The 13,785-nt window shown below is 43.5% G+C and overlaps 1 protein-coding gene across 1 annotated transcript in view; it reads right to left on the reverse strand.

Moving 5' to 3' along the window:
• DNAH9 (dynein axonemal heavy chain 9) overlaps window positions 1–13,785 on the reverse strand; it is a 174,845-nt gene that overhangs the window by 62,492 nt on the left and 98,568 nt on the right. Inside the window, exons 36-39 of the mRNA XM_087751325.1 lie at window positions 12,889–13,053; window positions 10,345–10,485; window positions 6,303–6,473; window positions 4,325–4,447 (exon numbers count right to left, since the gene is read on the reverse strand). Coding sequence (XP_087607451.1) covers window positions 4,325–4,447; window positions 6,303–6,473; window positions 10,345–10,485; window positions 12,889–13,053 — 600 coding nt within the window. The remainder of the gene's footprint in view (window positions 1–4,324; window positions 4,448–6,302; window positions 6,474–10,344; window positions 10,486–12,888; window positions 13,054–13,785) is intronic.

Genomic DNA, 13,785 nt, shown 5'->3' on the forward strand with positions numbered 1-13,785 from the left:
TTGCACATGGCTGTGGCCTGACGTCCTGTGCAGTTCAAGCAGTAGCATCATTGTACCTTTGTGGTCTAAGGTGTGTCCACAAATTTGTTGGTAGGGTAACCAACAGCCAAGTCAGGAGAAATGGACAACCTTGCATGCACACAAAATATTTTTTCAGAAGTACCAACTGAAATAAAAACTTTCAAGCTAAGTACTGGGAACATAGAGGGTGAGGAAAGTATAACATACTGTAATAAAGGAAATTGAAAAAAGGCAGAAAACCTCATTAAGAGTAAAAGAATACTTTTGACTTCTCAAGAGATCACTATTAAGTACCTGCAAAAGACAGGCCTTAGAATCAAAATGACCAACTCCATGGAACACCAGAGCCAGGGACTCAGCAAAGGCACTACTTTCATTAAATGATACCATTTTTTCCCCCTTCCTGCTCTTAACTAACCCTTCAACGACCCAGAGGCAGTATTTGCACTGAGGCTAGTGACTGTGTCCTTTGCTAACATCTCCCCTTGCTCCAGAGCTAACTAACTCAGAGCAGTTTTTCTCAACCTGTACTTAGTTTGAATTCAATTCCTGTTTCAGGCTTAAAGAAGCACTAAAAAGCCTGAAACGTACCTATTTTTTCCAAGTCTATCAGCAGATCCAATAAAAGATATTACCCTTCCCTACAAACCATGCCCTTCCAGACGGGTACGTGGGTTTCTTCATTCAGTGGTAAATATTGAGCTTCCCTGGCACACACATTACAGCAAAAAGCTCTGTGAAACTTTTTACTGAACTTTTTTATTGAAAGAAGCTAGAAAACTAAATCATAAGCGTGTGTCAGATGCTTCAGCATCATGAGCTGCACAACTGCAAAGGACTATTAACCTATATATATTATTAATCAAACAACAACAATAAATAATAAGCCAAGTCACACAGGGCTATTTGCATGCACAGAGTCCTCAACATTTAATGAGGTTTCCTTTGAAGGTAATGCGCCCAAAATGGGAGGCACAGAATGGGCCACAAATAACAATATTGATTTCTTTTGGCATTACTATCTTGGCCGGAAAGCCCTGGCAAGAGGAGTACTTTGTGCAGGAGCATTTTCAATGTTTCTGTGAAAAATTAGCAGAATGCTAAATTCCACTTTGAATTTGAAATATGAATCTGAAATGTACTTTGCTCAAGCTTTGTTGAAGAAACAATTTATTACAGCACTTAATCTTCCTGATGAAAGAAAAGGAGATTTTAGCCTGCTAATAAGCTATATAGAAGCCATGACTAATTAACCTAATTATAGCAGTCTGTGACAAAATGTGATTGTACTAAAACCATGCCTCAAGTAACTGGAGTTGCCAAAAACTCAAAGGCTGATAAACCAACACACAGTAATAGAACATAAACACTAATAAAGTTGACACCAGACATATTATTTGTAGTAAAATCAATACTACAGTCATCACAAAAGACAATCTGAAGAGTATTCAGTATCTGATAATATAGAATTCACTATCTGAAAATCCTGATATACATAAAATTAGCGCAGATTATTGACCCGTGACTGCAGCTCTTCGAGATGTGCAGTTCATGGGGACAGCGGACGCATGCTGAGGCTAAAGACACCTGACACGTGCAGCACACTTGGACACGTTTACATCCTGCCATCTCACAGCTCAGCAAAGGAGTGTGCAGAGCAGCATCTTCTTGGCATCACATAGTTTCCATCTCAACCAAAAACGCTGAGAGACTCAGTGGGAGAGAGGAAGCTGAGTTGGAAGGGCTCATCTCAAAGAGTATCAGTTATTGCAAAGCAACTTCAGGTGACAGTCCGCTCTCAATTCCTGCCTACCTCAGGATAAGTCTCCAGCTACTCCACGCACACAATGACTACATGATAAATACCCAACACTGCATCAGTTTTCAGTGGCTGAGGGACGACAGAGTGCAGGCTGCTGGTGGGGACAAAGCTGGGGCACATAGCTGGGGGAAGGGGCCAAGACCTTGTTCAGTGATGCCACTGCCACTGTTTGAGATCTGATGAGTGGAAGTTCCTTACTGCTGGTCCCATGGCAGGCTCTGACACAGTACAGTGTGTACTTTGACACTCTATGCACAGAAATGCCTGTTCTCCCAGACATGTCAAATAGTGACACAAGAATAAAGTCTGAAGAATTAATGACTGGGAGCTCATGTTCCTTCTGGTGTTTATGACCCTGAGCTGGCAACTGTACCAACTTCATCACAGTAGTGATGCAGTTGCAACAATCATGATGAAGCACACAGGGAACATGAAAGGCCATTTCACCCAGATTGAGTTGGAACTGGCCAGCACAGAAGGGATCGTCTCACAGAGAAGAAAACTCACTGCAAGCTTAGAAGGTGTCTGCTTGGAGAATGTACCACCTGCAGGCAGGAGTAGCAAAGGCATCCTTGGGGACTACAAGAGTAATATGTTTTCTAAGATACATAAAAGGATCTCCAAAATGAGAATCAGAGCCCGAAACCTCTGAAACCTGTGATGGAAGGAAGTTCATCTTCCAGAGGAAACTCAGAGGACTGGAGTAGAAAGAAGCTTTGCAGTGCAGAACGCTCCCAAGCAGTGAAGAACTCCAACCCAGACGGACTCCAGAGGAACTGAAATGCACCATTCACCCTATATACCCCCATGCTGAACATGGGCAGGGACAAAGCAGAGTTGAGAAAGCCTGAGATTTCAAGCAGTAAGGTGTATGTACATCTACAATCTATACCGACTGCACAGCCCAAGGACAAAATATGCTGTTGCAAAGCAGGTATTTCACGGGCTTGATGGCTGAGTTCCCCTGATTATGTGTGTTGACCCTAAGTGTCCATTTAATTTGTCTTCAAAGGAGAAACAAAAATAAAACTGCTGCTGTTTGAACAGCAAAATGCCACCGCTGAACAAAAGATGTTTAAAGAAAGGTTGTAGAATTTTTTTTAATTCCTCCATTATTATGGAAATATGCCTTTTAGAGGATGAACAGGGTTGGTTTAGTGAGAAGTTCCAAGTTTATTTTATGGCTGAAAATGTGATTGTGACATTTTCAACATAAGCTAGGTTGCGTGCGTGCGCAGAATGAGGCAGAGGCCCCGTCCTCACTGCCAGTGAAGATGTCCTGGTCAGGGCAGACACATCTGGCATGAATTGTTCCATGCTACCATTAGAAATCATTATGGGTGACCTGGGTTAGAAACATCAGCTTCATTTGACTTCTGAACTTCTGAACTTAGAAATCCAACTCTGTGCTACCTTAAAAGACAGTGATTGCCAAGTGAAGCACAGCCTTGCATGTGCTTGCCTAGAAAGGCATGTGGCACCATAAGCCAGGGCTCCTGCAAAACTCTGGAAAGCTCCACAAAACAATACAAACAGGAAAAGAATATCAGAGATGTCTTGGGCCTGGATGATGATATTTTGTCTGATCAGCCTCCAGGAACCAGTTACATTCTCTGTGCAGCATGGTGGAAAGGAAAGAAAGGAAAGACCCTATGTCCTGGATGAAAATTTGAGAACTATCCCAATGAAACCAGGCTGTCTTCACTCCCTACTTTACAGCACCAGAGAAATGTCCCACGAAGGCAGCATGCTATAAAAAAAAGATTCTTAAATGACAGCAGGTGCCAAAGACTGATCAGCAGCCACAATAAAACAAAAGATACAATCTCAGATCCAAGAAGTTGTGAATGAGCATGCCTAATTTGAAGAACATTTTGACCCCTTCCAGAAAACAAATTATACCCTGCTGAATCAGGTTCAAATCCAGCACAATTCACATTTGTTGACAAATAGGAGCAAAGATAGGATAACTCACATCTCTTTGGGATGCTCTTCCTCATCTCTCCCTCCAAACACATGGCAGCTGTTAGACCTTCTCATTGCAGTGACAGTATTTTTTTGCAGAAGGTCTGTCAGCTGTCACTACTCTAACTGCAGCACATCTCTGTGGATGGTCATATCTACCTTAAATTCCCACCTCCTCCCAAATACAGTGAAGATCTCCATGTCCTTTACAATTTATAACCCCTCAAAACAGAGGATATTCTCATTCCTCTCTTATGGAGAAAGAAGCCTAAATCTCAGAGGGAAAAATCACCTTCTCAGAGACACACAGATCATCAAGGGTATGGTCATGAAAAGCCCACAAAGTCAGTCTTGTACTTACAGAACTCTCCATTTCTGTGGCATTTCTGTGTTACTTCTCACGTATGGTCAGAATTTTGTTCACCAAATGCTATAAGGACCAACCTGAAGGCTGCTGAATGGCTTTTAGAGGAGATAAGGGATGATGATTTCACACAATTCAGGTGAAACAGGTACCTTGATTCCTCCCCAGGATTGATTAGACAAGAACTCCACAGGGCTTGTTACTCCGGTCTGTGCTGGGTATCTTAGTAGGAAATCCAGTTCTACTGTGTTGATTTCTTTATTCATCAGAAGTATCTGGAATTCCAAACAAACAAAATATCCATGAGCAGCAACATACTATAGCAGATTCATTATTCAACTCATGTAGCTGCCAAAGCGTGGCTAAAAAGTACACAGTGCCCCATTTCGGAGGGATGTGATGAATCATAGCATGTTGGTGCTTTGGGTCTCCTCAAAAGAGGACCAGGAACGAGTAGGGAGATTAGTAACGTAAGAGGACCAAAGTTTCTGAAAACTAAGTAGCAAGTGCTGTGATCCAGGTTCATAGATAGCACACCGAGAAGTCCCTGCCAACAGAGACACAGGCTGCAGGGTGTGCTGCAGGTCCTTGTGCTTGATATCTGCAGCTAGAGAACAGGTAACTTTCTTGAAAGGAACCAGAGCATGCATCCCTAGGGCATGCTGCCAAGGTCTTGTCCATCTCTCACTATCTATCTTGCTCAATTTTGAAAGTAAGTGGAGACATACTGAGAGTATTCTGAAAAACAAACCAACCAAAAAAAAAGAAAAAAAAAACTTATGGTACCTGCACCAAGAGAATAAGCAGGTCCCTGAGGTCTCAAACACTGGAGAGCACCTGGGCCATTCAGCTACTACCAATGTTTTTACCACCAATGGTGGCTTTCGGGAATACATGGAGTAAAACTGCCAGAGCGATGTTCGAGGTCATTCTGGAAAGCCATGCATGCTCATGAGCCCAGCTGAAGCCACTGCTCCAAGTGCACTGCCAGACTTCTGAAGTCTCAGAGCCAAACTTCAAAACCCTGAACACCAATTCTGGGTGGAAAAAGACCAGTGCTGGAGTGGTGAGTTTGTCACTTCCTTGTCACAGATCCCAGACTGTATCTCATTATTGCCTACTGGGCAATGGCATCTGAAGTGTGCCAGGCATCTCTTCCACCAATGACGGTAACGAGGTACTCAGTTCAAGAGCCAACTGCTTTTTTCTATGGGAGAATCCTGTGCCTCATCACGCAATTGCCTCCACACACTGCAATTGTGGATGCTGGTTTTCCTGACAGCTTAAAGGAACCCATTAACTATTTTCAAGACTTAGTGTAGTTACAAGCACAATGTGTGCTACTTAAATACTTTATTTAGAGACAGATCTTAGAAAATGTAGGTATCCTTTGGGTCAGAATTAAAGCTGACATTGCAAAATATAAGCTGACTTTTTACAGACAGATAATTTATTAACTATATTTTTAGAGTCCATTTTTTAGTATATGTATATATATGTGTGTGTATATATGTACTTACTTTCCCTTTCACACATAGTATCTTGTTATGTAGAATTAAAAAAATCATTACAATCACTAGATCAAGGTTAACTAGACCTGCGCAGTGTTTCAGCAGTTCAAACTTGGTTCATATCTGCGTTCTACGTGTCAGGGCATTTACACAGTCATTCACTGCACAAACTTAACAACTTCACAATATCATGCCAAGCACTATTTATTGATTGAATTTGATTTCAGTGTAGGGATAGACAAAAGTCTCCTTGTTCAGATCATAGACTAAGAATTATACTAACATACTAGACAAAAGACAGCAGCTATGTAGAGAGCATTTCTTTTGGATAAAACCAATAAGCTTTCAAGATCAGCTTGCTTTGCCCTTTTTTTCAGGTCCTGCAAGCAGGTATTACTCTCTCAAACAACCATTTATCAGCATAACGCAAATCAAACACAGCATCTGTGACTGTTATCAGCAAGAGAGGCAGAGAAGAAAGTCAATTCCCCAGCCCTTGTATTTGCTGCTCTGATGCTGAAGGCCACAGCTGGGACAGTGTGAGCTTTCTCTTCATGACAATATTTTTGCCTGTAAAATAAATCATTGCATACAAATTGCATGAAACGGTGATGCTTACCTGAAAGGTAACTTGAGCAGTGTAGGTCAATTTATCACACTCAAACAGCCCCCGGGTTGTGTACTGGAACACGGAGAAGGTAATGCTGTCGATGAGGTTCAGCATGCGCACTGCGAGGCTCTCATCTGGAGCTGCCCTCTCAATGGCTTTCTGAAACACGATGCTGAACGCCTAGGTGGGGAGACACAGAAGGACACCGGTGGTTTCTAGATGCTTTTTGCACGCACCTGGGTATCCCCTGAAGTGTTGCAGTAAGTGAAGCCAACTCAGATACTGTATCTCGGGGACCACAAACAAAGCATTCCCATCTGCCCAGCAGTGTGGCCCACCAGCTCCAGGAGGCAAGGGAACACATCTAGAGACCAGACCCTGTACCTGCCTTTAGCTGCTTTTTCAGGAACATACAGCCAGGCAATGACGACATTCCCTGTGACATTGCGCACTCTTGGGCTTGAGAAAGTAGCGCAGAGACAGGCTGGCTGAATTAGGACACAATGGAAGTAGGAAACATTTCTCTGACCAAATGTGTTCTCTCGCAGGGATTACACAGTCCACTTTCTCTGCAAATGTCGAGCCAAAAGACAGTGGCATTCTCAGAGGAAAACACACCTCCCATTTCACAAACGTTTCAACTTAGAAAAAAGCAATTCCCCTAAATACAAAGAAGAGTCCCATGAGTATTTTACTGTGTGGATTCAGCAAAGAACTAGATGAGAAGGGCAGGTAGGACTGCATCTTGTGGAAGTGGGATTAACCAGTCAGTAAATTCCCCTTGAGGATGGGTGCATGCATCGAGAATGATGCTTATGTAAGATACCAAGGATTCTTGTAACAACATTTCTGATCTAAATGAGAAAACACAAAAAACTTTCAGAGCCTGCTGAAGAAAACCCATTAGCAAATTATCAAATGCAACTGGAAGAAGAAAAAGAAAAAAAGCCTAAGCCCTGATTAGCAATGCAAAGGCTCCATACACTGGGACCCAGCTAATAGGAAATAACCAGGCCAATGCAAATTAACAGCACCAACTGGACGAGGGATGACTGTGTTGGCAGCTTTGTTTTTGGGGTTATACAAAGGAAGAACGTTGCCTCAACAAATTAAAGTAACATTGTATTATTAAATAACTGCAGAATGCATTTTCTTGCTTAACGTTTCTTTAAATTGTATTAAAACATGCTGCAGAGTAGCACATAAGTCTTATGTGCTCTAATTTATAATGGGCTTCTAGCTGTGTAGTAAGTATTTTAAAATCATCTCTGTGTATCTTTACACAATGTTTTATGATCTGTCATCAAAATTTATTAGACAAAAACATTTCTCCCAATAATTTTCTATGTATTTATACACATTGCTAATGTTAACTGGAAAACATAAAACAAACAAAATGCAGAAGACATAGATTAAAGCTGAACCCTCAGAAACTCCTGTATCTATTATGTGTGCATAAGGAATGAATCTTTCAAAGTGCACCCTTGTACAAAAGATATTATGTACATTTTCCTGGTAAAATTATTTCAACATATGAGTTGTAGATAGCAAAAAGAAAAGCTTCTTTGTTGATGAGGCTCAAAATATTGTATTCTCTTTTCAATTACTTTTTCCAGGTCACTTGTCGAGGTAAGAAATCGTTTGGAAGATGTTCTAGACTAGGGTGCCATCTCATTTAACCCTCCATCCCCCAAAATACCTTTCTCCTGTGATAAAAAAGGTCTTTCATTTATTAAAACATTAAAACCAGAACTCTTCAATAAATACCCCAAAAAGGCCCTTGGGTCTCTACTGGCCAGACCTATTGAGACTACTCTGCCAAGGCAAGGGATTGTCTGCACTTTCATTTTTCCTGCAGGAGGTCCTTAGAAGCTGCTCAGGGACCAAGACTTCCCCAGTGTCTTGGGCAGCGCATGCAGAGCACAGAAAGAGAAGACCCCTGCCTAAGCAGCTTCAAAGATAGAGGGGATGGCTTGAAAGAAACCCCACTTGTTACCAGTCAAGGAGCAGAAAACAACTGGTTAAGTGATGCCCAAACATGAAGCAAAAAGACATGAACTATGAATTCACTGCTAGTCATATATTTCATTCTAAAGATCTAGCTCCTCCATTGTGGCAAGTGGAGTCTCGGTCTATTCACACCTGCCATAAAGAGATGCACTGGTGTCTCAAAGATAGTCAAGAAACTTGGAAAACATGGCCATGCTCTCATTCCCACAAAAGCTACTGGCTTCCCACTGGGCTCTGCTGCCACATGGCAAGTGGGACAGTTCAGCCCTGTCACTATGAGTAGTAATAATTACATTGAAATCAACCTGTCATTTTGGAAATGTTCTCCAGGTATTCTGGTGAGAACAGCTCCAGATGGGAATGTTCTCCAAAGGAGGGGCATCATTGCTAGTTCTTCATGTAACATGTCCATGTACTACAGAGCTACACTTGCTATGCAGGGAAGGGTAGTCTATTTAGACAAGACAGAAAAGTAGCAAGGTCTTTGGAGCACAGACACTTTGGCTATGTCTCTTCTACATGTATTTTAGGAGCAGAGGGCAAGAAGTGGTCTCTCTCCCAGCATGGTCCCTACTGGGGTGTTCATACTGCCATCATGAGCATGCTTGTAGCTGAGACTGCCAGTGGCCACACTGCAAGGTGGTAACACACCCATAAATCCCATCTGGACTTCTAGTCTAAGGACATTTTAGGCTGTAGGCTTGCTTGTCTGTCTGATGGCCACACAACATTGTGAGAAGAACAGAAACAGAGCCCTCCAGAGGACTCCTCCAGACTATAGACAAGCATGTGTGTGGGCCCATACCAAAAGGCGGTGAACATTCAAGTCATGCACATACTACCTTTTCCTTCACACCAACCATACACAAGCGCTAACCCAAAGTCAGATTTCATACCATGCTGCTGAATACCTGAAAGGCTTTTGTAACTGTAATGTAGGAAGCATCCAAGCCCAGCTGCTTGGGACCCTTCTTGTGTTGTAGAGATGGAAGTAGGAAAGACTTGCCCTTTGTACAGAAGGTGGCAATAAATCCCTGGTGATGTCATCTCAGTGGGACAGGACTGTGTTTAGAGAGTGATGCAATGTTTTAATACTGTGTCATTTGGGAAGTCAGGACTGTTTCAATATCAAGGTCTTGGATAATTGTTAAGGGCTGCAGCAATTCCTGTTAACTCATGAAATCTGCACAGGCATTATGATCCTGATGACACCACAGATACAGAACCAATGTAAATATAAAGAAAAGATAAACTGATGGAGCAAGTGACTCCAAATGCTGTGCAAAATCTCTGTGCATAAATATATAAAATGCATAGAAAAAAGTATTTTATTGGCTCTTTCCCCATATGATATCTTTTAAATCCATTGCTCATCTTGTTCTGCCAGGCCAAGGCTGTGAATATGGAAGAAAGTACAAATGGCTTGTAAGATTCTGCTTTACAAAGAAACTTCCTGGATTTTTAGTAATAAAGGATGTGAATGTATTGCTAAGTCAGACTGTGTCTTTCCACAAGACTTCAACCGCTTAGAAAGAAACCAAGCAAAAGAAAAGCTAATTAAGGCTTATCTAACCTGATCCCAATCTGACCACGTGCGGTGGGCTGACTGGCAAATTCAGAACCAAGTAGGGATCCTGGCCCACATTAGTACTCAACACAGAGGGACCTTTTCTTTTGGCATTCAGACCACTCCTCACTGGGTCTTTGCAGGTGCTGCTGAAACTCTGCTCCTTCCACCGAGGGCAGCGATGAACGTGCTCTGCTCAGCGTGTGCAGCAAGTTTTGGACAAATCTTTCCCAGTGAGTGCTAAACACTATCGCAACACAAGTTAAGAGTAATGTATGTTAAGCAGACATATAAAGAAATAAATTACAGGAAACTTTTCCATAAAACGAAATCAGCAGGATGATTTAGGTTAGATTGCCTTTCTGTCTGGGTGTTCAAATATCCCCAGGCGGCCCAAGACGATGACTTCGAAGCTCAGTAAGAGCGAGAAGCAGCAGCACTGCCTCCTGCAGCCATGGCTCGTGGGGACAGTACCTTCAGAGAGAACTGGTACATGGGATGGATGGCATGGAGGTCGTTCATGGTGAAGTACAGCAGAGAGGCCCGTGCCGCGGCAGGCCTGTAGTGCTCTCTGGCCTCGTTAATCTTGGTTTCTGTCACCTTAGACTCCTGGACCTGGGAGGAAAACATAGAACAAAATTACTGTAAAAACATCTTTGTGAATTGAGTATGCAGCCCAGGAGAAGGTTGACATCTGCCACAAAGATGACATCAGGCCAAGAAGTGGGCAACCCGCATGTGACCACTGCAGGGTCCAGCCTCTACCCTCCGAACCATGGTGCAGCCAGGCTTGAGCCGCCTGCTCTCAGCATCCCCCTTCCTCTGGCATATTCTCCATTTAACTGCATTTACCACCCTGTTGCCCAACCCTCTGTTTTCCCGAGCCCCCTTCAGGCTTCTCGCTAGGATCCCTACTCTTTACTAACTGGAATTGTTTTTCTCATCAATGAGTTTCTCCTGCTAATTGCCCCCCTCCTGTGCAGGTCATTAATAACACAGGGCTGAACAGACTTAGTGCTGCTCTCAAGGCAGCTTCCCCCAAGGCTGAAAACCACTAATTTATAACAGCTATTTGCTGCCTTTCCTCACCAGCATTTAACACACCCCTACCTTGCTGGCCAGGTGTCTGCATAGCTGCTGTGATGGACATGGTGAAAATCCTTTTGGCAGATACATCACCCCATTATCGTCTCAGTCCTGTTCATTCTTTCATTCCACTTCAGCAGCATAAAGTGACATCCTCGAGCCTCTTGGGGATTATTTTAGGCTCTGGCTATGTACAGTCATAAGTGTCTTGCAACACAGACACATGCTGCTGAGCCAGTGCTGATCCACCTAGCTCAGCAAACCATGCAATGGGGATGTGGCAGAATAGGGCTCAGCACATGTTGTACAAGCCAGCAGGGCATGACACAGCCCCCACCGAAATGCACGCCACTGGGTCTCCCTCTGCCCTGACCTGAGCTGGTATGAGCACATCTGGCTGGGGCACATCAAACCTTCCAAATGAAGCACAGACGGAGCCTTAATCTGCTGTGTGAAACCAACACATGTTGGGATGTGTGGGATTAGCCTGTTCGCACATCCCTGTGAGCAATGATGGACTGTAATATCTGAGTCCCTCAAAGAGCAGCTTCAGCGTCTGCTGCAGAAATAAGCATCCACATGGGCCATGAATCGCGTGCCTACATCAGATGAGTCCCCCTTCTGGCAGCACCTATGTCTCTTCACTGACTATAAAGGGAGCCCAGAGTCTAGCTTAGACTTAGGCAACTAACTTTTAGATATCCCACCCCCAAAACAATTAATAAGCCTAGTAAAATAAAAGCCAGAGGTAGGGAGGACAGTTGCTTTCCATAAATAGGACAGGGAGGACTTCCATAGGAAGGAAAATGTTGGCCGAACATTTTTCTTTGGGTAGACAGACCAAGAACAGAGTAAGGGTTGACTTGAGAAGCAGACCTCTAACAGGGCCCTGAGACAGCTTTCCATGTGGGTACAAACTCACAAAAACTGGGTGCAAACTCCAAAATTCACCCTTGTTGCCACAGAGCTGACAGTGACCAGCTTTACAACCACAACGTGTTCAGAAATTGAAGCATTTCAAAAACACCTACTTCAAAATGGAGATGCGAAGCTTGCCAGGTCAAAACATCCCTTCGATATCCCCTTTGGGGGTTCAAGCAAACCCTCCTTAAGGAGCTGAATGCATCTGATATACCATGAATGGCTAGCAGAAGTAATTCCAATTTTTAATGTGGAGGATCACTTAGTTCCTTGGTCACCGAGGCTACAGCGCTGGGAAGTGAGAGGCAGTTCCAGCCCAGCCCCAACATGTGGGTAACTTATCCAGGCAGCATGGGCCAGTGGGCTGGAGAAGGACAAGTCTGGGCTGTGAAGATGGGAGGACTGTGGAGGGAAGCAGTTGAGAACGGCCATACAGGAGTCCTATCGCAAACCTGACATGACAACCACACTTCTCAAGTTCCCTCAGTGGCAGGGGAAAACCACTGTGCATTTAACTAACCCCATCTAGCCAGCAAGGTGAACTAGGTACGTGGCAATGCTGACACTGCACAGCTAATACAAACGCTGATTTATGCTCTAAGGAACGGAAGGGTATGAAATAGTTCTTGCAGATTTACTCGAGATCGCAAACTCAACAGATTCCAGTCCCTGGTCAGTACTAAAATCCAGCTTAATTGAAGAAGTGTGATGTATTCAGGATTACGCTGGAACAGTTTAAAGCTGCCTTGATACAGTGTGTAAATTTTATTGTCTTTACATCAGGCACTGATGTTTTCTCTTGGTCTTAAATAGGCCATTTAACATACAAAAGCTCTAAAGAATTAAATGGCCTGAAGCTGTCCAGAATGGAGAACAATTTATACCACTTTCTATTCCCTACTCAGCAGAAGGGGCAGAGATGGACAGAGTAAAGAAGTTACGTTCCACCCAGAAATCCTTAAAGATAACATCACACACATGCTTTTCTCTAGGCTATCACTGTCTTTGTACCTTCTCTTCAATTTCTGCAGCTGTCTGTTTAGTGATCTCCAGGTTCTCCACCAACGCTGTGTCTCCCAGGAAGTTCCCAGATGCTGATGACAATCGAGAGAGCAAGTTGTCCTCTAATGTTTTCAAGGTGATTTTGAATCCATTCTGTTGCTTTGTGAGATCTGACTGCAAATAATAAATTCAGAAAGTTTTAGCCACAAAACACATGGTAAAGTAAGGATTAACCACCTTCACATGGGAACAGGCTTTTAACTGACAATTGCCATAGTCCAATATTGTTTACTCCTGCTGTCTGCGACTCCTGGGCATGGGCAGAGCTCTCGGGATCATTCCATATCCAACAAGCCATCAACTCAGAGAAACCTTGAACAGCACAGAAAGCACCAGGAGAACTGAGCCCTTTCACTAGGAATGTACTGAAATGCTGGAAATTAATCAGGAGGAAAAGACCTTCACCCCCCATCTCAAACACACAACCTGCATCTCTGTCTTAGAAGTATCTATTTATTGGGGTCAAGTCAGCCTCGATAGTCTCTGCTGCTTCTCACCCCTCCTGGTGAACGTCTGCACTTGCCACTGCACACCAACACCAGTCACACCAGCAGTAAGGACCACGGGGTTAAAACCTGATGGCAAAAACAACAGCAAGGTCACTTGGGTCCAGAGGCGAGCACAACACATCTCAGGCTCAGAGCTGAGGGCAAAGTCACAGCCTCACTTGATTGCTGCTCCTGTTTGTATTCTGCCCTCGAGATCGCAGTGGGACCAGTGGCTTACGTACATGCAAAGAGAAAGTCCCCCTGCCAAAGGATTTGCAAACAAAGACAACCAAAGACAGCCAAGCAGGTACAGACCAGTAACAACCGTCTTGCCTCAAGGGCAAATCTTCTGAATTAT

Source organism: Nipponia nippon, unplaced genomic scaffold (assembly GCF_047370975.1).
Source record: "Nipponia nippon isolate SJK-2023a ecotype South Korea unplaced genomic scaffold, ASM4737097v1 scaffold_14, whole genome shotgun sequence".
Taxonomy (NCBI): domain Eukaryota; kingdom Metazoa; phylum Chordata; class Aves; order Pelecaniformes; family Threskiornithidae; genus Nipponia; species Nipponia nippon.